We start from the raw sequence: 25,697 nt of genomic DNA, 5'->3' as shown, positions 1-25,697 counted from the left end.
TTAAAGTGCATAAAAAGGAAATTTATTTTAGAATTTACATCAAAGGCGCATTACAAGTACATGTGTTACTCTGGCACAGTAATGCAGGAAGCTCAGCCTCAAAGAAAACACAGCCGTGATCTCATGTATCAGTCTGCCTCCTAGTACATGCCTCACAAATAGTTTGTTCCAAAAGCTGAAAATTACAAGCAATTTTCCCTGTTGATAGCTTTGCAAGTAACTCTGGTAACAGACCAAAAAGCCTTAATTCTTATTTTGCTGATTCTCTAAAGTCATGTCAGTCTCAAGAAACTTCTGATTTCTGGTCATTTTCAATAAAAATTGATATGAGAGATTATTTTCAGACTTTTAAAACAAGTTATATCATAAATAATTATGTATGTAAAAATTAAAAAGTAAATTTTAGAGTGTCTTTAGATTCTAATTTCTAAAATATCGTTTTATTTGCCATGTTGAATTAGCGATGAAAAGCATAACTGGCACAGCCACTTGGTATAGTCACTTTCATAAGAAGCCCAGTGGGTGCAGGAATGAATGAGAGCTGTACAGAGAGGTGGGTGGATGGCAAAGCAATTCCATCAGGCAGCTTCTCACAAAGTTTAAACCACTACAGCCTGTTCAAAGTACACTGTTCTCAACTTAAAAACAAACATCAGCATGGAGGCACTCACAGATGCTCATTTTTCAGTGGCCTCACATAATGATTCTCTGATTTACATTCGCCACATACACATGGATGCTTTTATCATAAAGAGAAAAGAAACAAAAAGTGTGATTTCAAAAGATGGACTCCATGAGAGGCTAGTAAAGAATACTGTGATCACAGAAAATCAGCAACAGACTGCCAATATCAATTATAGAAAACAATTTTCAACATACAACTAAAGGGTATAATAAATTTTTTCTAAAATACTCAATTCAAAAATAAATAAGCAAAAAAAATAATAAAATACACAATTCACTTTTACAATGAATCAAACTAACAAATATTTATAAATTATTTGTATACTTTCATGTGTGGTTTGTTATTAATGCTTTTCTGGTATGAGTTTTTTCTCTGCTCTTGCATCCATGTCTTCCCATAACTCTCTAGAGAGTCACAAATATCCCTGTAGTTATGAGTAAACCACAAAAGTGGTAAATTTATCAAAATGTATTTCACCTATGTAATAAATGTTGTGAAGTTAATTTCTCCTAATTTATATAAAATAATCCCATTACTCTATGAAAAATAATGATCGTATTAACTTCACTATGGCTCAAATCCTTAGGCAAATAACTTTCTGATTACCTGTTAATGCAAAGAAAACTAAGTAAATTTTATTTTCATATTTAAACTACTGACTACTTATAAGCAAAGTAGTATTTATTAAAATAAGAATAAACACTTAATTTATACTACCATATCCTGTCAGATTTATACAAGTTTTTCATCCTTAATTTTTAAACACACATCATGATACTTTTCAAACATTATTAGTGAGACTTATACCAAAGTTAAATATGACATGGAAGCCAGATTGTGATTTTTAAAGTAATGAACCTTAAAACACCTAGTATTATTATCAATACAATGTGTAAAATTCTAATAAAACACAGGTATAGTCTTATAGAAACTTAGTCCTATAGTACTGAGCGATATTTACAAGCAAACATGATCCAAACAGCACAAGCAGATTCAGGGTAAGTAAACACGCGGACACGAACTGCCAGGCGCACCTGGTCTCCACGGCAACAGATGATTTCTTCACAGAAAGGAGACCTTAGAAGAGAGAAAATGGATTCAATTAAGAAATGAATTTAGGTTTTACTTTATTTCCAAGAAAGTCGGTATTGAAAATGATTTTTAAAAATCCTGTCTCTGTTATCAAGGACTCTGCAACTGTGGTAAAACTATTCAAATTATAAACTATTTCCTCATAGCCAATTAAGTTTTTAAAATTACACTAGACAAGATCAGTAATCCTCGACAGAATCACTGGGGAAACAACCCTGAGCTCTCCAGAGCTACACTCTGGCCCTAATGAATCACAGTCTGAGGCAAGAGGACAGGTCACTACAGAAGCTCCCTGTGTGACTCTGAAGTCATTCCTAAATTAGTGCCAAGTGTTCACTGAAATTACATCAAAAACACCAAGACATCATAAATTCCACCTTACCGGAGACATGTGGCAAACGCGCGCCTCGCATTTCTATACACAAAGTGTATTGGGAACCCTTTAAATGTGTGGCCATCAGGCACAGCCCTTCTGATAGCATCCTGAAACTCTTCATTGCCCGCAGATATGCTTGTCGTACGCTCAAATTCATAAGACGCCAGAGCTGGTGACAAGAGATAAGAAAGCTGGTCTTCCCAGACAGTAGTGAGGCCAAGGTCCTACAGCAATTGAAATGGAAAAAGCAAAATACAATATTTAAAAAAACTAATTATAATGATGATTATTTTAATGTATGCCAAGAAAAGATTTTTAAAATCTGTCATAATTTTCTTAACTTCCTATTAATTATTATAAGGATACAAAGAAGTAAAAATTATAAAAGGAAAAACAGGTATCAGGTTTTACTTCTTAGAGAAATAACAAAAGGCAGCCAATGGCAATGATGTTAGTGAAGGCTGCAAGTCCTGTACTCCCTTAATATCCACAAGGAAAGACCACAAGGAATTGTCCTACTGAGGAAGACAACATGTCAAGGAATTCTGAGGTCAAATTTTATTTAACTTTAAAGACTTTCACAAGATTGAATCTGCTTAACCTGATTGCTCCCACTATTCAACTGAATTGTAGTAGGGGAGAAATATCAACAAATGCACATATAATTAAACTCAAATATTTACTGAGCATTTATTCTGCAAAAGGCACCAAAAAGCAGAAGCTACAAGCCCTCTGGGAGCTTAAGACATGCTGAAGGCAATTATAATTTCACTATGATATCAAATGAACCATTGCTACCTTGACATGTAATTTTTTTAACGCTACAAACTAAAAATTCTAAATATTTTGATTATTATAACATCTAATCTCACATTCTGTTATAACTGGTTTCAAGTGATCCCAAGGGATCACTTATCTTCTTCCTGTGACTTACTTGTGGGCTTATAGACACCATTAACTTAGCAAGCAACCATCTATGGCATCCAGCTCAGCTTTGTTCTCTTTTTTCTAAACAAGTAGTTCCTATAATGTATTAAAATGTCAGTTTCATCTTCAAACGGGAGCTAAGAAAGTAAAAGGCAATACAAGCAATGGAGGTAGGAGATGGAGCCCCAGCCCAGCTACTGCTGGAAACACACTACAAGTGTCATATTCAATACTTCCCAAAACACACTCCTCAATACCCTGAGAAGTTGGCAAGTAGGTAAGAAGATTTCAGAGGTTAAAGCTAAGAACTGGGAGCCCAGAGAACACAGCTGATAACTCAAGAGTGTCGTTGATGGTCTCAAGGAACATGAGAATCAGGGCTCACCCAAGGAGGGGAGTATTAGGGAATCCCAAAAGGTGAATTAGAAATCAACCTTCTGTGGAAGTTCTGGACTCTAGTCTTTGGTTGACTGTATGCGTGGCAAGTAACTTTTACCACTCCAAGGCTGCTTCTTCACTCTCTTAATGATTTCTTCTGATGAAAGTAAGTTATTAACATACACTAATCTTTTCCATTATGATCAGTGCTTTTTTATGTTTCCTTTAAGGCCCTTGACGAAATCTAAATGGCTACTAAGAAGCTTGATCTTGTTAGTAATCAGGGAAATGTAAATCAAAGCCACCAGGAGGCTATAATCTTACATCTACCTAGTTTAATGTAACAGAAAAACAAAACAACTAAACAAACCTGGAAAACAAATGAAAATGAAAAAAATGTAACCCAATATTGTCAATGGGGAATGATTTAAATAAGTACAAAGAGAAAATCCAAACAGTAGTATTCACAAAAGTCTGAACAAGTCCACTGTTCTTCATTCCTATAAGGACAAGGATGTAATAATTTCTGTAAGTACTGGTGAATTCAGAAAGTTTTCAATCTCAGAGTTTTACTCTTCTGACTTTCAAAACCACAACCTTCATAAAGGAAGGGACTGAATTTGTTTTATTTAGGGCTAGAATAGTGATTGAAATTATTTTACATGCCAAAAATATATATATTTTAAATACATAAACATGAGAAAAATGCAGGAAAGCACAAACCTCTGTGTTAATTACCTTCCTGTGTTCCGACACGAGCAGCCTGAGCTGCATTTCTATCTCATTGCTTGTCACAGAAGCGTCGATTGTGGACGCACACAGCGGAGGGAAGGGAGGAAGGGACGTGGTGGCCCCTGGAGCACACACGGATTTGACTGCTTCCTCACTCATGGGTTTCCACTTGGACTCATCATTCAAATCAAACACACAGCTTTCCACTGAGTCAGAGGGCTGACAGTTTCCCAGGAATGTCTTATGATTGAAAACACAACCAATTGTTCGATACGGGTACAATGGTTTGGGCTGTTCGGCAGCTGGAGGCTCATCAGGGTTGATAGGTTTGTGGAGGTACCTAAAAAAGGTTAATCATAGTTTTCTATAGTAAAAACTCAGAAATTAAGATGACAGCAGCTTACTGAGGAAAAAATTACTCTAACACTTAAGGTCATAACTACTTCCCAAGAGAGTTTAATATTTGTTTCTCCTTGTATTTCCACAATTTGATTACACCACATAGACTGGCACATCTTATGATAGAGAAACCAATTTTATTCCTTCAACATAAGAATATATTCCATGCATAGCATTAAGATCACAAACATTATCCAGCTAACAAAATAATTTAGCCACATATTTTTAGGCACAACTAACTAAAGTGATTATCAACCAGGGAAAGAGAAAATCCAGGAAAATGAGAAAAGGAACTCCCACATCTGAGGCAAAATGAAGGAAAACAGAGAACAGCCAGAGAGGAATTACAAAAGCTGAAACACAGTGCTATGAGAGAAGCTAAGGAAGAGAATGTTCCAGGAAGGAGGGAACATTTCAATCTATCAAAATCTGATGACATCGAGAAAATATAAACTGGATTTACCAACAAGGAGTTGGTAACCACGTCAAATTTTCAAAAGAAATGATTTACAACTTGAATTTATTTTTAGGCTTAGGAACAATCATCAGAAAACACATATGCCTGGACTTCCTTGGCAGTCCAGTGGTTAAGACTCCATGCTTCCACTGCAGGAGGCGTGGGTCCAATCCCTGGTCTGGCTACTAAGATCCCATATGCCGCATGGTACTCCCCCCACCCAAGAAAAAAGCCTAAAACTATATGCCAATTATACAAAATTAAAAGTAAGCATAATTTATTTTTTATTAGTATGATGTTGGTAAAGAATATTTTAGGTATACAAATTTTCTTAGCTTAGTTCATAGCTATCTTGAGGTAATTTTTAACATATCCCAAATTATCAATATGTGCCTTCTGATACCATCAATAAAACAAAACCTACAGTTGACAACATTTACACTTTCATGCTAATATCCCTATAAATGTGGCTGACAAACCTGTGTCCTGTTAAACTGTCCCAAAAAGTGACAGTCCCATCAGTGCCACACGTCATGACCCATGCGTGGGGCACACCCTTGGCCTTGGTCCCGACACAGACAAAAGCTTCCAGCCCGTACCCGAGCAGGAGGCTGCACAGAAGGTTGGCATGATCTTCACAGTCTCCCTGCAAATGAAAGGAGTAACAGGAAGTACTTACTCTCTCACATGGTTTCCACATTAAATATTTAAATACAAAATTGCAATTAAAAAGTATGAACTAAAGTTTTATTTTTAATCATTTAGTCCAGTGTTAAGCTAAAACAATGAGGGGGCAAAAAGAATGTGCATTTTAGAAGCATCTGTTTTACAAAGTCAGTGCCTACAAAACTGACAGTCTTAACATACACTTCAAGATTCTATAGTTTACAAAGAACTCCCACAACATAAAAGCAGTAAGTTTTTTTGAAGATTTTTTTTTTTTTTTTATGTTGACTGTTCTTAAAGTCTTTATTAAGTCTGTTACAACATTGTTTCTGTTTAATGTTTTCGTTTTTTTGGCCTTCAAGGCATGTAGGATTTTAGTTTCAGAGACCAAACCCTCATCCCCTTAACCACCAGGGAAGTCCCCCCAAAGCAGTACGAATTTAAAGATAAATAGCTAAAGGGCAAGAACACACAAGATGACAGATCATATAGGAGGAAATTCCAATAAATGGGAAAACACTCAAACTTAAAACAATGATTTAAAAAATATCTATACTTTATCATTTTAAGGAAATACACCAAAAAATGACTGGATAAAAAAACAACAATGGCTGTCATTAAGGCAGGTTTTATAGAGCTTCCCTTTTTCTTGTGTAAACTCTCTTTGATAATGTTAGATTACTTTCACAATTTAAAAAAAATTACAAAAATAATAGAAAATGTCCATTTTCTGTGAAAAACCTTGTTCAAATATTACACAGTAAGGCTATAATTATATGAAGATTGTACTTAAGTGTAGGACTACAGGTAACATACAAAAGCAAAATAACCACTGATTTCAGAGTTAGAATGAGGGATGAGCTCTCGGCCCCCAAATTCTGCACTGGTAGCTCTACACTGCTGTCTTTCAGTTAACAATAATAAAACAAACAACATCTGATAAATGTTAAACTGACTTTTGAAAACCATTAATACCCAACCTTTTAGACATAGTCAGTCATTTCTGTACAATGTGATTCTGTATTAGGAAAAAAATCTCAAAAGAAAAAAATAACAATACAACCAAAGATACTCAATGTAAACATTCATTCATAGTGATATCAAAAATTTGGAAGCAAGCCTAACTTAGCCAAAAGAAACAGTTCCTATGATGGCAAAACCATTAGGGAGATTTCATGTATCAGCTAATAAAAATTTCATTCAGACATTCAAAGCTGGAGATCATAGTATCTCAGCAACACATGGGAAAATGTTCACAGCATAAAGCTAATTTATAAAGCAGGGCACAAAATTCTATTTATATCAGTTGCAGTTATGGGAAAAATATATACACAGGAGAAAAACATAAAAATATAAAAATAGATGAAAAATAGAATTATAGGTGAAATTTCACCTTCACTATTATAAAACTAATTTTTTTTTAAGAAAAATATTTTTAGTAATTTTCAAAGTTCAAGATGTGCTTTCTCCTCAAATGAACTCAAGAAAAGAAAATAGTGAATCAAAGGGGTGATTATTTGTTTTATAAAAGAATTATTTGGGTAATCATTTTAAATATGTACAATATATTCCTACTATATTTGAAATTTTTAAGTTTAAATCTATACATACAACCTTTGGGAATTACAACTTGGAAATAAATAATTTTTTCAATAAATAATGTTTAACTGTTTTCAATTGTCTTAAGATAAAATCCTTCCAATTGACAATCAATCTCTAATCTAAGTGGTTTTTCCCATTCTGTAAGCTCTGCCTTGTGAATACCTATATGTCCTACTTATACAACTTCAGACTAAAAATTATTTCAAAGCAATAATACATTAAATTTTTTTTTCATTCTGTTTCAAAAGAGTTGGAATGCTAAAGAATCTAATTTTTATAATACTATCAACAATTTTAGAACACAGGAAATTAGAAAATACCCCAATATATATTTTTTCCTAAGTTAATTCTTTTACAAATATACCATCAACTCACAGTAACTACAAGGTACTGGTTTTTAGTTCTTGTGTGTGTGTAGGATACCTTGTTTCTACAGAGAAAGGCCAGCAGAGTGCACCACTGCTCCTGTTTACCTCCTCCTCCGATAACAGGGGCTCGTTCATAACCAAGGACATTGACAAATCTTGCTGCTTGCCTTGGAGTGTCCAAAAGCCTTCCAGCTCGAAGTGGTTTGACATAAGAACAGACTGGTCGGTTAATCCCATTTTCATCCTGGAGGGGAAAGGAAAACATTATCTGTAATGACAGTTAATCATTCCCAATCTTAACACTTTGTCTCAGAACACATCAGAGAGAAAATAATCCTGGACACCACTTGAGCACTTGCTTACCCTGCATCCAGCACTAGGCTACTGGTACATACAATTTTCCTCTTAATTCTCATAACTTCTCTTCAAAGCCTACGACATTAAGAACTTAAATCATCATATGACCTGGCAACCCCACCCATGGACATATGTCCAAACCAACTGAAGTCAGTGTCTCAAAGACACAGCTACACACCAATCCCATCACTGAAGCATCACTCACAACTGCCAAGGCATGGAAACACCTAAGTGGACGTCAAGGGATGAGCAAATAAAGAAGGCATGGGGTGTTATTCAGCTCTTCCATGGGCCACTTCTCTGGCCCACTTTCCCCTCCCTCCCTGTCCTCTCTGGTCCAACGGGGCAGAGAATGACTACACTCCAGACTACACAAACAAGAGGGAGCCAGTTATACTTGGGCTGGTTTCTCTTCACCCTTGTCCCAATGTCGCTGCTCCCTTCAACGTACAAACAAGGCTGTCAGGAAGTCAGAAGACATTCCCGCATTTCCATCACCAACCAACTATGCCCTCCATTCCCAAGCTCCTCATCTAGAAAGTGAACCACCTTTAGCCTGTCCTAAAAGCTAGGGAGTATAGGGAAAAGCTACATAAATGCCACAGTACTCACAACACTACACTCATATGCTTTCATAGCACCTACACAAGACTGAATACATAGAAAAATATCTGAATGGTTCCTCAGAAGTTATAAAAGGATCTGATTATTTATGCTGGTTTACTAATGAGAGAAAACAGGCTTAGGATACAGAAAAAATAGAGGCAGAGATACATAACTGAAATGCTATAGTTAAATATGATTGGTCATCAGCTTAGAGATCTTGGCTTAACAGACTTATTACATGTCACATTCTTTGTCTTAAAAAATACCCTAACAAAAAAATACATGCCTACACTTCCAATTCTGCACCTGAAAGCTGAATTTACATGTAAATTGCAAAGTGTTCTACTACTTATCTAGTACAAAGTATCAATGAAGGACACACTCCAAGTTAAACAAAATGAGTTTTCTTCTAGTTTAAATTAAACATATTCAAAAATGGTTTAGAAAAACAATAACTGAAAATAAAAAGCAAAATAAAACAAAGATTGTGATATATCACTCACCTACTTACTACTGTCAGATTATTACAAAATGAGCATTTTGTTTTACAAATAAATTTTCACTTATCTGGAATAAATACATTTTACAAATTAAAGTTAATTGAATTTGATGCTACAATCAGTAAATCTCAAATATAGCTGTGAAACTTTTCTCATACAATTTACAAACCTGTGCAAAAATCTTCACCAGTCGTGAATTGTGTGAGGGTCGAATTTGCAAATATTCTCTCCACCACTGCTTAGCATACACAAGAAATAATCGCTCTTTCTCTGCAGTTTTCTGACGTTCCAAAGCAAGCTTGAAATTTAAAAATATACTTATCAATTTATATTCATTCTCTTCAATAATGATCACAAAATATGGAACAAGTCTACACACCTCCTACTTCTTTAGCACTACTCAATCAGGACACCATCATCTCTCATCCCTAAGGGCCCCTAACTGGCCTCCCTGTTCTCACACTTCCTAGGACAATCCAGTCTCCATGCCAATCGTGCTCAATCATGTCTGACTCTCTGTGACCCCATGGTCTCTGGCCTGCCAGGCTCCCCTGTCCATGGGATTCTCCAGACAAGAATACTAGAGCGGGCTGCCACTGCCTCCTCCAAGGTGTCTTCCCGTCACAGGGATCGAACCCAAGCCCCCTGTGCATCCTGCATAATAGGCAAGTTCTTTACCAGTGAGACACCTGGGAAGTCCCCATACCAGTCAGAGCTACCTTTTTTGATCCCAGACAAAAATTTCTAAATAATGTTATACTATTCTCTTGCTTACAACTAATAAACGATAATTTTCTAAAAAGAGAACACTTCCTAGGATTTATGAAAACACACAAAGAAGAGAAATTCAGGAGTATTTACCTGTGTGTTCACTACTTCTTGAGATAATGTTTGATTGAGCGGTGGGTACATCTCAAGTTTTATATTTAAAATTCCCACAGAAACTTTTGATTCTGTGCCTGTAAATGTAAATAAATGTAACTTCAGAAGTTTCAATACTCGGTAATATTTAGTCAATTAAAGCTTAACCAAAATAATTTAAGAATTTTGTGCTTTATCACTTACATGGAATAAAGACAATATTCAAAACTCACCTTTTACATTCATATTAAAAACGACCCAGCTCAAATTAGTTTTTATTTTGTTCAAAGACTTTTATCGAGTTATAAAATTACCTGTTTTTCTAGCTTTTCAATCAGATTTTAAGGGACTTTTTCAGACCTAAAGGATTTATGATTCTTGATTTTTATCTTCATTAAAAGCAAAGTCAAAGCAACTGTTAATGCCTCATTCTCAGAAAACATTTATACGTTTTGCCGCATATAGTAATTTCCATTTATCCCTTCCCATTTTTCACATTACATATGAGTACAAATTTTTAATCCACACCTGGACTTCAAGAATTAGAAAACAAATATACTTCACACCATAACTACTTAATATTTCTCTGATAAATCAGAAATTTCCAGGTCATTACTATGGTTATTGTGTTAGGCTTATATTTAAAAACAAACAATGGGTATCTCTTTTGAAAATGAATCACCTATCATAAAGCTTTTCCCCTACTATTTACTTAAGGAAAAATGTATTCTGGGTCTAACCTATCGATATCTAACTTACTAAAGCTCTATTGTCCACCGGTCAAGCTTAACTCTGTAATCAAATTTCAATACCAAAATAATTCCATTATATGTAGTGGTTACAACAGTGCAGCTTTTATTTTGCCTTTCATTCCACTAGCAAATATGTATTATCTATCAGGAAATCTGCAAGAACCCAGGGACACAATGATGACAATACGCTGATCTCCAAGGGTACACTGACGACACCAGCACTGAGCAAGTGAACACTTCTGGGAGCCCCTGTCCCACCTGTGTAAGGTGAGAGGAACATCTACTGCACATTCTATAAGAACCTACCCTGCGCTATCATGTATGGGCGCATGCCTGCATTGTTTGTGTAAAGAAATCTCAACTTTCTTTTTAGCAAATAAATTTGGAGAGGAAAACCCCTAGAGATTTCTTTATGTATCTCCCAGAAATTTTTTTTTCCCTTAAAACAAGGCCAGAGTGACAGAGAAGTTCAGTATTCACACTACTCAAGACACTTCCTCAGACTCTGATACTGGAGTCCAACTATAATTCCAACAAATTCTTTCTACATGTTTCCCTCTTGGTTTACAAAGGCATTTTTAAAACATAAAACGTATTTATAAACTGTGGCTATAAAAAGGTAGCAGTGATATTAATCGTCATACCTACACCCATAAGTTCCACAGTAAGACTGGTCACTCCATTTTCTGAACCCAACACTGACCGCCATTCAAGAAAATAGGATGCAACTAAAGTGGTCTCAGCAAATATGTCTGTCTTGATTAGCACCATATGAATTGGGTCACTTATTGATAACATTGTGGTAGAGTCAGCCATTCTAGTTCCATCACCTAGCAACATAAACCAAAAACATTACACCACATGACATATACAGTTAGACCAATGTAAAAGAATATTTTCACTGAAAGGATACTAATAATAAACATATAAAACCAAACAGAATAAGTCAGCAATGCCTCAAAAGCACACAACAGAGTGGGAATAAAAGTTTGGTCCCATTTCTGTTGCTAACTTTTCAGAAGACTCGTAGAACTGTGACAAGTTATCTAGTTACTTAATGCATATTGGTGTTTTCTGACCTCTTAAGAGGTTAAGTCTATTCTTCAGAAGTACATAAATAAAGTATATGCTACCACTATAAAAATCCTTGAAATCTGTCAACATTATTCCCCCAAATATCTTCATCCCTAAATTAGCTCCAGGCGTTGATGGACAGGGAAGCCTGGTGTGCTGCAGTCCATGGGGTCGCAGAGAGTCAGATATGACTGAGCAACTGAACTGAACTGAGCTTAAACCTCTAGGGAAAAAAAAACTGTATTAACTACACAAAAGTGAAGAATCCAGCACCTTGGAGCTACCAATTTAAGCCAGTAACTGCCTTATTAAGGTAATACTTTTCACCGGGTAAAAAATAATAAAATTTTAGTAGTGCACTAGCCATTTCAGCAATCCAAAATTCTGAATGTATAACACTACAACTTTGTTAAGTTTACAAATATAAACATTTTGACATCCACAACTAAGATATGACACCTTTACAGGAAGAAACAATGTAAAATAATTATAGTAATTAAGTACCATAATTTTAAAGTCTTAAAAATTAGTTATAGATTAACGTCTAAACTCTCACTTGCAAAAGTTACTAACGTCGTAAATCAAGTCATCTTTCAGAAATGAAGAGGATCCCCTCTCATTGTCTACCTAACAAGCATTTAAATTTTTACTACTAAAGAATCAACCATTAAAAGTCAAAAGTAACCTTCAAGGAAAACTAGCCAAAAATAAAGCAAGAAGGTAGGTAGTAGTAATTTATGTAGGAAAAAAGCAGTAAGGGAAAAAACAAAACAAAAGACTGGGGAGATTCATCCATTATAAATCTCTTAAGCAAAAGCTGTTAAAGTTGTTCTGCAATAAGATCTAACAAAAATTTACAAAATTGAATGACAGTTTATCACTGCTCCTTACCTAAATTTTCTCTGTGTACTTCAAGTAAAAAGCCGTCATGAAAATCTGGTTCACAGGCACATGGAACAGGTTTAGAACGAAAACGTTGGTTTCGAAAATGTAAACATAAAGTAAAGGTTGAACAAGCTTGTCCGGGTAAAGGCTCAGGTTCTTGCAGATGTTCCAAGAAAGCTTTTCCACCCAAAACCTGAAGGTAAAGATACCTCCGTGTTGGATCAATATTAGCTGTAAAGTGTAGCAATACATATGAGGAAACTGCCAATCAACTTAACAATGTGATCAAGACAACAGGAAATAACTTGACAGGAATAAAACTAAAGACTTAAAAAAAGGAAGAGTAACAAATCTACTATATACCAGGCTCATTTGTACCCAGGGAAGAAAAAATACATAATAGGATATCTTTTTCTGATTTATATTTTGGCTACTTTCTTCCATCTAGACAGGAGTTAGAGCCAAGTTTTAGAATATCTTTATTTTTTTTCTTTAGTTTCTTATACAACAAATAATTTCGGATAATTACCAACTCAGCAAGTACACTTATTAGATAATTACACTGCCATTAAAAAAGGCTGTACAATTTATAAAATATATTAATAAAACATGAAAAACAAATAGTCCTGCTTTTGCTTCCACTCAGCTATACATTAAATCTTTGATACACTTCATGCAAAATAGAATCTAAGTTTTTTGGATGATTTATCATAAAACATAAGTACCTCATTCTGGAAAAAAAAATCAAAATGCTTTCTCTCAAATACAAAACACTACAGCACATCTATATGCAATACTATCCACAACTAAATTAATGTTAAAAAGAAATAAACATACTTTTTTTTAATAACGTTGATTGTCTGTCAGTAAAACAAACAGGTTGTTTTGGAGAGGAAGGGAGTTCTTGATCAACATTATCCTAGAATGGCAGAAAAAAAATCAAAACAACTTAGAAAACAAAAATTACAGTTAAGAAAATGCCAATAATGGGACTAAGAACTGAACTAAAAGTAGACAGGATAAAGCCCCCTCAAAATGCCCTAACTCCCCTAGCACAGTCAGAATAATGAAAAGTCTGCTGAAACAATAATGCAACTAATTAGTCATTCCTAAAGTCTAGCACGAAGGAATTCATGATCTTCAAGCCATGTCTACAGAATGCTAAAACAAATTTTTAACACTTTACAGAAGGTTAAACTTTCTCCAAACCTCATATGACATCTGGCTTGTGGTTCCACCAGGAACAGAACTGATTATAATAAGGAAGTGACATTCACACAGCAGAAGCTATTACTAGGTCAGTTTTTATAACAAATGAGTTTATAAACCTCAAAAACCAAAAAAGGACTCTGGACTAAAATACTTATTCTCTGGTGTATTATGAAGTCCATCCAATTTCCACATTATGTTACCCAGGTATTGAGGTCACAGTCTCTCATTATTGCCTCACTTTCAAAAGACCTACTTACTAATTTGTGCAGAGAGGCATCACCTCACTACTGACCTATTTATGTGAAAAGAGTTGAAAGTTCTTATGCAGACAATTAATTCCTTAAAGAAACAATCTGTTCATCTTAGAGAACACAACACCAAACAATGTGTTTACTTCAATAATAAGCTTTGTGTAGAAAGATTTCAGAGTATTAATTTAGAAAAAATACAGTTGGAGTGAACTAATTTGACTAATATACACACTTAAAGTTTCAGACCTAGAGTATAAGAGAAAACTCTCACTGTAAAGGGAATAATTAGGTCCATAATTTCAGTTTCATTGATACATAATCCTACCCGCTCCACTCAAGGGTAAAGTAGCTCATTCCTGAGAAACAGATATTACTAGACAAAATTTAAAAAGTAGTTTCACTAAAGAGAGGCCCCAAATTGGACCCTAAGAGTGGTATTAAACATGAGAATGTACTTAAGACTCTCAAATGTCTTGCTCTAAAAGATTACTCACAGTAACAAAATTAAGTTCTTTCATCACATCATCAATGATTCCCCGGCGTTTAAGGGCTTTGATCAAATCTTCGGTTGATAGCTGTTGTTGATCAGGTGCCAATTCTTCCCGAATCGTCTCAGCAAGGATTTCTCTTATCCTGCCATGGACATCCATCTAGGTAGAAAACTCGCATTAGGACTTAAAACGTTATAGAGCAGTCAAAGATAGCCAACTAGCTAACATCTTTCCAAAATATTGACCCCAAAATAATGAGAGAGTAGTTAAACTCAGGAAGGTTTCTCAAGTAACAGTGTGAGATTGTTACCGAAATTCACTGAGAATAAAGGTAAGATTTTTTAAAGGAAAAAAACCTTTAAGGATAAATATTTTTAACTCTAAAAATAAGCTCTAAGCTTATCTATTACATTTGCTAGCACTTCCCCACAAATAACACTCGACTGAAACCAGTCTTTTGAGAGTAGAGCAGAGCAGTGGAGGAGCGACCAAAGGCCAAAAGTAAACTCTCAACCTTTATAGTTGTGGCCGAGGGTTAACGGAATGACCCTTTATGCGCCTCAGGGAGGCGGTGGGGGTCAGGACCGCCGCGGGGCAGAGAGACGCTAACACTCGGCACGGGGCGGCGGCTGGAGCCCCGGCTGACCCCGAGGACGGACAGCCCCTCCGTGCCGCCTCCCATGAAGTGACGGCCTCCGGCCCCACAGCCCTCTCCCCGCGGATCCGCGGTGCCCGCTGGCCCAGCCCCCGCCGCCCGCCCGCCCGCCGCCTCACCTTGCTCAGCTGCTGGTGGATGAGCTGCTTCAGCTCGGACGCCTTCTCCGGCGGCAGCGACATGCTGGCCTCCCCCTCGGGCGCGCCGGCGGCCGCAGCGTCTCCGCGGCGGAGTCAGAGCCCGCGACCGCTCGCCTCGCGCGCTCCGGGGGCGGCCGCGTCAGGCCGGCGGGGGAACCGGGCGGCTCCAACTGCTGTTTCCAAACGGCGGCCGGGCTGTCCCCGCGCCGCCTGTCAGTCACCTCGGCCGGCGCCCCGGCTCGTCTCCGCCCGCAGACTCCGCGCCGTGCCCGCCAGCCTGTTCCCGCGCGCCGCCCCGGCCGCCACCCTCGCCCGCAGCCCCTCCCGCGCGCCGCCCCGGCAGGCAGTGGGACGGGCACCTAAGGACCCCGCGACCGGGGCCTCGAAGGACCCCAGGAGTCTTACACCCGCACTTCCGGCCGTCGGCGAAACCATGTTCGTCCCCTCCGGGGACTCGGTCCCCGACCTCGCGGGGTGCACCCTCCTAATGGTGAGTCGGGGCAGGGGCCGGCGTCAGAGCGGCCCCCGGACGCGCGCGAGTCTGCGGGGCTGGGTCCTGGTGGCTGAGAGCGAAATGTGCGGGGACGTGACCTTGCGCTCCGTTGGTGCCGTGTGGGCCACTCGCTGTACCTTTTTTCTTGGAAAATCTTTTCTCAGCGAGCTCTGTACCGCGCTTAAGCTGGGGAGTGATTGTCATTAGTCAGGAAACTGCAGACGGGCTGGTAAAGACTTGCCGACAGCACGCGGTTCTGTCGCGGTTCATTCATCGCTTCAGTGAGCGTTGTGTTGTGTCAGTGTGTAACGGTAAAACCAGGTTCTGTGTCTCAAGGAATTCGCAGTCTAGTTGGGAACACACGTAAATAAATAAAGTTAGAACGTTGAAAGGGGTACAGAAAGACCCTGGGATTTATTGGGAAGGGGAGGGATACAAAGATCTGTTAAGAAAAGCTTCGTATGTGGAATTTAAAAAAAAACATAGAACAGATTGGATGAAATAGGTGAAAGGGGTCAAAAGTACAGACTTTTAGTCAAAAATAAGTCCTGGAATGTAATTTGCAACGTAGTAACTATAGTTAACACTGTGTTGTATGTTTGAAAGTAACAGAGTAGATCTTAAAAAGTTCTCATCACAAGAAAAAATAATTTTTTGACTGAGTGGTGATGAATGTTAAGTAGACCTGTTGAGGTAATCATATTGCAATGTGTACAGATGTCGAATAACAATGTTGTGCACCTGAAACTAACACATATGTTATCAGTTTTTAAAAGGACGATGGTAATAGAAAAGTCACTTTTCGACAATTTTCATAATGAAAGCAAGAAATGTCAGTGGGGACTTCCCTCCTGGTCCAGTAACTAGTACTCTGCGCTTCCACTGCAAGGGGCATGGGTTTGATCCCTTGTCGAGGAACTAAGGTCCTACTTGTGGCAGGGCTCAAAGCAAAAGAAGTATCACTGAATGATATAAGCAGCTTTGATAGTGTACTGAGGAAGAAAATTTGACTTCATATCAAAGTGTCTCCCTGAAAAATATTCGTTAATCACAAAAGGGAAAAAGTATTTTTGCAGGAGATACCTGGCAGAAAGAAAACATCATAGAGAAAATAGTGTCCACAGGTTACTAGCAGTACCCTTGACGGTAAAGAGGGAAGCCATATTGGATTAAAGAAATGGGAGAAGATGTGGAGATGTGTATGTTTGTGCTTTTGTTCCTGAATTCAGAGATAAAGTTCCTGCTTGTGTTTTAGTGGACAGACTGTAGGGAATTTGGGCTCTGGAGGGACACTGAGAAGTGACAGCGAGTTTTTTAGAAGGAAAGATTTTAGAGGGTGTGAATATGCTGATGGGAGAATCCAGTAGTGAGGAAGAAACGAACGATACCCGGGAGTGAGGGTCTAACCAAAGCAGCAAAAAAAGGAAAGGGAATTAAAGGAGTTAACCAGGGGATTGGTACGGGAGGGCCCAAAGTGGGAGGCTGCTCTGAAGGACCCATAGAGGCCAAAAATGAGCAGTTGCTGGAAGAGTGCAGAGGAGGAGGTATAGTGAAGAGAAACTTTGGAGACAGGATCAATGAAAATTAGTCCTCTACTGCTGTGGCTGCTGAGGGGAAGAGAAGCAGGTCCCTGGTTTAGGTAACTGGGTGAGTAATTGTTGCTGTTTTCTGAAGTGCAAAGTAGGGAGCAGGTTGGAGCAGATGCTTTGTTTTGTACCTGCTGGTTTTGACATAACTGTGTGGAGATAGCCATTAGGCTTTGGAGTTCAGGTGAGTGTTTGGGGTGTAGGTAGAGATGTGGTAGTTGGCTATTTGAAGTCATGAAAGAGTGTGTGTGTGTGTGAGAGAGGGAGAGAGAAAGAGAGTGAGCGAGTGTATATGTGTGTGTGTGTGTGTGTGTGTGTGCAGCATGAAAAGAAGCTCCCTCCAATCTTTAGGCACTAACAAAGCAAATGGAAAGAAGACCCAGGAACTCTGTTCACACCTCACAGCCTCCGCACCTGCTTCACCACTGCCTGACCTCGTCATATCCCAAGTCTTGATGTGACTGTCTCCCTTACCTCTTTCAGGGCTGTAGTTACTGGTCACCTGAAGTGACTGTTTCCTTGACCACCCCTTTTGAACTTGCATAAACACACACACCCTTACTGACTTAAATGTTTTCTACTTACCGCTATGTATTTTACTATCTATTTTGTTTGCCACAGCAAACCACCCCCTCACTAGATGGAACTCCACAAGGGCAGGAACTCTGATCCATTTGTTTATTGCATCCTCAGTGCCCAGAACAGGGGTTGACACATAGCAGGTATTCAGTAAGTATGCAGTCAGTAGTCTCCAGGTGGAGCTAATGAAAAGCTCAGAACCCAGGTGTGCTGCACCTGAGCATTGGTGTCCAGTACGTCCACTGTGACTGTCGTCTTCTGTCTAAACTTCTTAAAGTGCTGCTGATTTGGTTAACTTAATGAACTTTTTTTTTTTTTATGTTTCAGCCAGCAGTATCTGTTGGAAATGTTGGCCAGCTTGCAATAGATCTGATTATTTCCACACTGAATATGCATAAGATCGGTTACTTCTATACTGACTGTCTTGTGCCAATGGTTGGAAACAATCCATATGCAACTGCAGAAGAGAATTCAGCGGAGCTCAGTATAAATGCTGAAGGTGTGTTATATCCTTCCACAAGGCAGAGTTGTGTCAAGTCACAGCTAGACTCTCCCTGGGTGTCCGTTGGCACCTGGAGTGGCTCTTTAGAATCCACAGTGGTGCCCTCCTCTCCTGCACACACCCTGGATTACAGCCCCCTCGAGGGATGTGCTTGTATTTGCACCCTTGGATAGAATGATTTTTAACACGGGGTTTCCCCCTCTTATCCTCAGTTTTACTTTCTGTCCTCCTGGCACGTGTAAGCATTGCTAACACTGGGCTCAGGCCTATGTGTTTAATGTGCAGCGCCCCACGCAGGCTGAAGTCATCTGTCACACAGTGGTAGCATTCATCGTAATGCACACTGACCCGGCTCAGAGAGGCAAGTCACTTGACTGCAGGAGGCCTAGGCCCTTCCCATGCCACCCATCTCCACAGTTCCCTGCTGTGCTGTCAGTTGGGGTTAGTTAGGGCTCACAGCGTACAGACCGACCACTGTGTTCCTCTGGCCTCTGTATTTTCTGAAACTGGACTTAGTCTTAAAGCCTTGATTATTTAGAAGCTAAATATTTTTGACCAGAATACGTGAAAGGTGATGTTACATCACATGAGCAAGGCGCTGGGAAACAGGATCTTACCAACAAAACAAGATGTGCGTGAAGCTCTGGTGGAGAGCAGGAGCGCTGCTGCTGCTGCAGAAGTGAGGCGTCATGGACGTCATCTCAGCCTGCCCACTTCCCTGGTTCCTGAGCTTCCAGCTCCAGCCCACTTTGTCCCAAACATGCCTGGTGGTCAGCACCCTTGCTGATGGATGCTGCATGGTCCCAGTCACCCCACACACACCAGTGCAGTGAGATGATCCCAACAGACCTGTAGAATGGGAGAGACGTGACCCACCAGACAAAGTGCCTGAGTCTCGGGTTGTCTGTGATGTTTACAGTGACTGAAAGCTTAGCCCTGGCACAGAGGCCTAATCACATGTTCTTGGAGACTCTATTTTGTTCTCAGGTCATTTCAGGGCTTCTCGTTCTTGGAGGTAAACTTGAGCAGGGCCTCCTAAGCATCAGTAAAGTGGGCCCCTTGTAGACTCTGGTGAACGCTATGGATCCTCCTCACAGGATAAATTCACAAATATTGACTCAGAGTTCTTACGTGTTACTTCAGGTCTTTCTGAGTCTCCTGAAGAAAATAAATGTAGCTTCTGTGTTTTATCACACAGCCAACATTCGCCTGCATTTTACTCTTCCTTCTAACCCCAATGAGTGTGACTATTCTCTAGAGAAAAGAGGGAACAATATCAGAAACCAAACCTTGAAAATGGGGTCATTTGTTATAAGGATAGAAATTTCCAGGGGAATCCTCTAGGTTTACAATCAAAGAAGAAAAATAATTTTTGATAATTTTCTTATAGTTAAATTTTAGCAATGAATCTATTCCATAGAATAAAGCCCATGGGTGAATTCTGAGGTACTTTTAAAGTGTTTTAGCTAAATGATGTATTGCATATGTTCTATGTTTTAATTGGCAAAAATCTTTAGGGACTTCCCTGGTGGTCCAGTGGTAAAGAATCCACCTTCCAATTCAGGGAACACAGATTTCAATCCCTGTTTGGGGAGCTTGAGATCCCACAAGCAGTGGGGCATTTAGACCTGTGTGTTGTAACTAAGACCGGATGCAGCCAAATAAATATATTTTTAAAATATTTAGATACAGAATTTTTCCTAGTTCAGTTTTGTTATTAATTTCTCATGTATGACTCCTTAATTTTAACTATCATATGGTTTCATTCTCTTATACTTGCAGTGTATGCATTGCCTTCAAAGAAACTAGTGGCTCTTCAGTTAAGATCCATTTTTATTAAGGTTAGTATATTGCTTTTGTCTTAAGTTTATTAAAGTACAGTATAATGAGAAAATACTGAGTCATTATTAAGATTCAAAAATCATTTCTTTCTTTATACAGTTAAGCAGTCTGAGTTTATAGAAAAATACTCATAAAATTTCAGAGTTGTCACTATTATTTCCTGAATATATTGAAAGGAATTGGGACATATAGCTTGGGTCCTATATATTCCCGATTCAGGTACCATAGGTGAAAAAATTTAAGCATATGAATATTACAGGTTTATTCTATTTGCATTACATTTCAAACCCATGGCACCTGCATTAAAATTACGTGTATCTGAAAATACACTCTTGAATCCAGCTTCTCTCCCCTTCTGCTGTCACCACTTTGGTCCAGCCCATGTCCTCTCTCATGCCCCTGATTCTGCTTCTGCACCACTCGCCCCACAGGCTCTTCCACCCCAGGTCCTGGAAACCTCAGTCAGATCCTCTCGTAGCTTCCTGTCTCCAAGCAAGTTCATAGCCCTCACCACTGTCTGGCAGGAATGTGTCCACACTGACCTGGCAGCCACTAGACACCTGGAGCTATTTAAATTTTGTTTCATCCATTGAAAGTAGAGTGGAAGGTCCACATCCCAGGTCAATCACCTGTTCACCTCTTGCCACACCTGGTTGATCCTCTGTGTGTGCGTGCAAAGTTTCCTTCTGCCAAACAGTCCAAAGCAGGTGCATGCCAGCATCATGTAACACACGTCTACAGGAAGGAGAGCCTCTTTCACAACTACAGCACACCACACACCTGGGAGATGAGCATCAGCAAATACTCAGACTTCCCCAGCTGCTCCCCACACACCCATCAGTTCTGCATCCAGGCAAAGTTCGAGTATTGCCTCGGCTGTCACACCTTTTTAGCTGGTGTTCAGCATGGAGCAGACTTCCTCCTGTGATTCACAACACTGACTATGCTGAGGGACCTAGACAGGCATTCTGCCTTCTGGCTTACCTAACTGTTGCCCCTGATCAGATTTGGGGCAGAAATTTATAGTCATTGTCCCTCATCTTTCACCTTCAGTGCAAGGACAATAAGTGGATCTCAAACTAACTATAAGTTTAGCATACGTAAACTGTTAATAGTATCATCACAAAGACTGATGAAATACTACCTAGACTACTCTTCTAACAATCTGAGATCTAACTTTGTATTTTCATTGTACTCTTTCCATGGTATACAAAGTATAAATCAAAGTCATTCTGTGAAAAACTGCTTTCCTGGGTGAAAAGCAGCGGCTGCGCCAAAGTGGTGGTTCTTTCTAGCAGCCACTCGTATCACCGTAATGACCTCCAGCTGCGCAGGTAGGTCTGTGTCTCTGAACAAGTATATTTGTTAAGATGTGTACAGTTTTAGGATGATTGCTTTACTAAAAGGTTATAAAACAAAATTTTAACACCATCCTTTCCTTTTCTCCCTGGAATTTAGAAAGAAGGAGGTGAAGATTGTGGGGAGATAGGGGGAGTGGCATTGGGGGCCCTTGGTGTTCCCAGGGCTGCAGCACTGGGGTCTAGGGTAGCAATGGGGTGCTTCTGGGGCTGCACTCTGCTGTGTGTGTCTCTGGGACTGTGCTCTGCTGTGTGTGTCATGAGCCCACAGCTCCTCAGGGCTCAGCTGATGGAGAGAAAGGAGAAAGAGTACCTGAAGTTTATCAATTGATTGTCTTTCAAAGACTGGATCACTGTTTCTATTTATTTCCATGTATTCAACTATTTGTATCTGCAGAACTCCAGCTGCCTTTAAGTACAATTTCCAGGCATGTCAGATTGAATTCTTAAATAGAAGATAAAGTATTCAAGAGTTAGAAATCCATACTATTTATTGCATTGTCATTTGCACACCTGTAAAATCATGAAATATCCGCGAAGAGTAACCTCTCAAAACTAGTTAATTTCTGAGACTGTCACAATAGACCACATTTCTGAGGCCCTTGTAAGAGGCCTCGTTGGGGTGTGGCTGTGGGGTCTTCATGCTGGCCTTGCCTTTGGTTGTTTTCCTGTCCCCAGCACAGTCTCCTAAGTATGTGAATAGCAAGTCAGAACAATCACTTTACGTTACTCTTCCATAAACTGTCAGAATTTGCATTTTGCCTTCTGCAACAAAATATATGGAAAACAAGATAACTTTTGCTGAAAGAACTCTTATTTGTCTTAATGTTCATATTTGTGAGTGTTCAGTTAATGATATGATTGTTTCTTTCCAGTACCCCCTTCAGGTACATTCTTACCCCTTCCATGCAAAAAAGTGTTCAGAATAAAATACAGAGCCTCAACTGGGAAGAAATGGAAAAAACCCCATGCATTCCTGAAATAGACGATTCTGAGTTTTGTGTCCGTGTTCCTGGAGGAGGGATCACAAAGTTGCTCTATGATGAAGGGTGAGTGTGTCTGCCTTTGTCTTTGCTCCCCACATGATTTGAAAATCAAATCAGGATACCTGGGAGTGTTTGGATTACTTGTTGGAACTCTGAAAATGCCCTCATTAAATAGGTGCTGTGTTACTTTCAAGGGAAAGACTGAAATGTGGTTATAGAATTGGTTCCTGAGAAGCCATATTTAATGCTTTATTGTGTGTAGCATGTTAGGGGTCCTAACACTTATTCTCTGCAGCCTCTATAGTCAGTTCTTTATGTGGTGGTGGTGGTGAGATGTACCTAACATTAAATAAACCATTTTTAAGTGTACAATTAAGTGGCATTAGGTACATTCACAGTGTTGGGTAACCATCAGCACCATCCACCTTCAGGATTTTGATTCTAAATAGATCTTCACTCATTAAGTAATAACTCCTTTCTTATACCTGAATGTGTATTTCTTATTAGAACCATCATTTCCTCCAACGTTTCTTTTGCCTAGTCTGTCTCCCATCTTTCCTCTCTGGCTTACACCCACGGTATATTATTTCACCTCCTCTCACACCACAGCCCCGAAGCCCTAGCTACCTAGTCACTCCCACCTGCTCTGCAGACCACCGGCTTTGAACTGTTCTCTTGCTCTGTTCAGGCCCCGTCACCTGTGCCTACACTGGTGTCGGGTCATAGACTGCAGAGCTGAAATAACAGGAATGTGTTTGCTCACAGTTCAGGGGGCTGAACCGAGTTCAGGCGCTGACACGGGTGGAGAGGAGGCGGCACAGAACCAGAGGGGCGGCAGCCACGGAAGAGGACCGGTGGGCTGCCTGAGCCTCTCAGCCCTGAGCACACAGTGCAGGGTGAAACCATGAGGCCAGAGAGCAGTCCCTGGGCAGCTTTGTGACTTTGGTCACAGAGTTAGCGGCACTAGAGAAAGTGCTGAGAGAAACACACTCTTCATGGAACATTTGGAAAATACAGAACCATAGAAGCAAACAATATTTAAAATACTCAGCTGTGTCAACCAAAAGTAACTACCATGACTAGTTTTTTGGTCTGCTTTCTTCCCATCGTCTTTAAAATAGTTGAAGTAAATACTTGCATCTGCAGGATACTGCACCTGTAGAGTTTATGCTGTTTAAAGATATTTCTCACAAAACTGATGTTCTTTTGGTTTTCTCACACAAATCTTGCTGTGAGGCAGGAAGGTGCATGTGCCCAGGGTGAGTGTTACATGGCTCCCAATTCTGTCTCCACACGTAGAAGGTGTGGCATCTCCTCGCATATGATCTGGCTGATCATCTCTGTAGGAACACAGGCACAGTGGAACTGCCATTGGGAAGCAAAAAGAATACCTGATTGTTCTTTTCACTTGTTGCAGCTGTTCTAAAGAAATCCCAATTGCGATTCTGCTGAAGTTTGTTTCAGAAGGAGACAACATCCCAGATGCTCTGGGTCTGGTTGAATATCTTAATGAATGGCTTCAGATAATCAAACCACATGTAAGTTTTACTAAAGCTTAAGCCTGATTGTTCTGGTTAGGTATTCATAAACTTGCATTTTTACATACTATATAAGTAGACCAAATAAGTGAAAGTTTATCTTAAATATAGACATCTTTATATAAATTTACACTGAACTTTTGAAAAGAAAGCAGCTAACCATTAAGACTGATTTTAAAAAAAAAAAAAGGAAGATCTTAAGTATTTCATTGTACTTCTTAGTGTTGCATTAATTATAGCTACTTGTTTATACGGATAAACAAGTCCTCTTTAGAATTTAGGATTGTTTTTCTTTTTTAAGTAAAACGTACAGTTATGGGAGCAATACTGTAGCTATTGGACATGCATTATAATTAAAATACATTCCCTATTACAAAATGAGAGCATTATACCAGGGAAATCAGTTAGCCTTTAGGCATAACAGAAGTAAACAAAGCCTGCTTTATATAGCAGGTGACTGTCTTTTTAATTCAAGCCTTTTCACTGAACAAACGGATGCAAATCATGCAACACTGATTTTTTTTTTTACCCCCTATTTCTTTTGAATTTGATTTTGTTCCGTGGACTCCATTCACAGTCATTCTGGCATATCTTTATGATTTGGAATTTGAGGGAATTTATCTTCAGCTGATACAAAGACAGAAACTTATTACTTTGTTTTTTCCTTGCAATAAAAGCTAGAAGTGTCAAAACCAAAAGGAACAAACTGTAGTATGTGTTAAAGGGAGAGGGAGCAGTAAAGCTGAAGGACTCAGATATTCTGTTCTTCACTTGCAGTGTGAGGACCCCACAGCATCTTCCCTGCCCTGGAAAATGCCGAGTTCCTGGAGGTTACTCTTCGGCAGTGGTCTTCCCCCTGCGCTCTTCTGATCTGTTTCAGTTTTATACCTTACTTCCCAAGATGCTTACTACCAACACAACTGGTAAACAACTGTATAAAAAGAATATATTAGGAAATCTTTACTTTCCACAGAAAAATCTCCAGGAAAAATGGATTAACACAAGGTTGTTTTTACCATGTTTTCCATTATCTACAACAAATGTAATTTTGTGCAATAAATTGTTTTCTAAGTAATTTTGTCTAAAATGTGTTCTTTTATGTGCTTTTATGTCTGCTGTAACAAATTACCATAAACTGGGTAACTTAAGACAAAATAAGTCAATTATCTTAAAATTGTGGACATCAGAAGTCCAGAATAGGTCTTCCTGGGCCAGTCACGGTGCTGGCAGGACTGCGTTTCCTCAGGAGGGTCTTGGAGAGAATCGTTTCCTACCCCTTTCCAGCTCCTAGAAGTTGCTGTGTTCTTTGGCTCATGGCTTCTTCCTCCATCCAGAATAATTGCCCCA

The 25,697-nt window shown here is 39.1% G+C and overlaps 2 protein-coding genes across 2 annotated transcripts; one reads left to right on the top strand and one right to left on the bottom strand.

Moving 5' to 3' along the window:
- CEP76 (centrosomal protein 76) lies at positions 1 to 15,785 on the bottom strand. The gene is made up of 12 exons (XM_040264587.1): positions 15,446 to 15,785; positions 14,675 to 14,830; positions 13,555 to 13,636; positions 12,724 to 12,948; positions 11,403 to 11,588; positions 10,007 to 10,104; positions 9,315 to 9,443; positions 7,738 to 7,926; positions 5,526 to 5,692; positions 4,197 to 4,530; positions 2,160 to 2,377; positions 1 to 1,762 (listed from the first exon to the last, which is right to left on the bottom strand). The coding sequence occupies exons 1-12, from the start codon at positions 15,506 to 15,508 to the stop codon at positions 1,624 to 1,626; spliced, it is 1,986 nt and encodes a 661-aa protein (XP_040120521.1). The 5' UTR covers positions 15,509 to 15,785; the 3' UTR covers positions 1 to 1,623.
- Positions 15,534 to 25,425, top strand: PSMG2 (proteasome assembly chaperone 2). Its single transcript, XM_040264594.1, has 7 exons — positions 15,534 to 15,956; positions 18,452 to 18,623; positions 20,409 to 20,467; positions 21,684 to 21,802; positions 22,702 to 22,875; positions 24,230 to 24,350; positions 25,128 to 25,425. Exons 1-7 carry the CDS (start codon positions 15,900 to 15,902, stop codon positions 25,218 to 25,220), a joined length of 795 nt encoding a protein of 264 aa, XP_040120528.1. The 5' UTR covers positions 15,534 to 15,899; the 3' UTR covers positions 25,221 to 25,425.
- The last annotated feature ends 272 nt before the right edge of the window (positions 25,426 to 25,697 follow it).

Source organism: Oryx dammah, unplaced genomic scaffold, assembly GCF_014754425.2.
Source record: "Oryx dammah isolate SB20612 unplaced genomic scaffold, SCBI_Odam_1.1 HiC_scaffold_22, whole genome shotgun sequence".
NCBI lineage: Eukaryota > Metazoa > Chordata > Mammalia > Artiodactyla > Bovidae > Oryx > Oryx dammah.
The sequence above is the reverse complement of the archived record's forward strand: the minus strand, read 5'-3'. Positions and strand labels throughout refer to the sequence as shown.

Bases quoted from the DNA above. Each gene is read 5' to 3' on its own strand.
- PSMG2 (XM_040264594.1), top strand. From the start codon at position 15,900: ATGTTCGTCCCCTCCGGGGACTCGGTCCCCGACCTCGCGGGGTGCACC. The intron at 15,957-18,451 runs GTGAGTCGGGGC...TTTATGTTTCAG, and splicing joins CGGGGTGCACCCTCCTAATG to CCAGCAGTATCTGTTGGAAA. The intron at 24,351-25,127 runs GTAAGTTTTACT...CTTCACTTGCAG, and splicing joins TTCAGATAATCAAACCACAT to TGTGAGGACCCCACAGCATC.
- CEP76 (XM_040264587.1), bottom strand. From the start codon at position 15,508: ATGTCGCTGCCGCCGGAGAAGGCGTCCGAGCTGAAGCAGCTCATCCAC. The intron at 5,693-7,737 runs GTATCCTACACA...TTTCATTTGCAG, and splicing joins CCTTTCTCTGTAGAAACAAG to GGAGACTGTGAAGATCATGC. The intron at 1,763-2,159 runs GTAAGGTGGAAT...CTCTCTTCTAAG, and splicing joins GCGTTTGCCACATGTCTCCG to GTCTCCTTTCTGTGAAGAAA.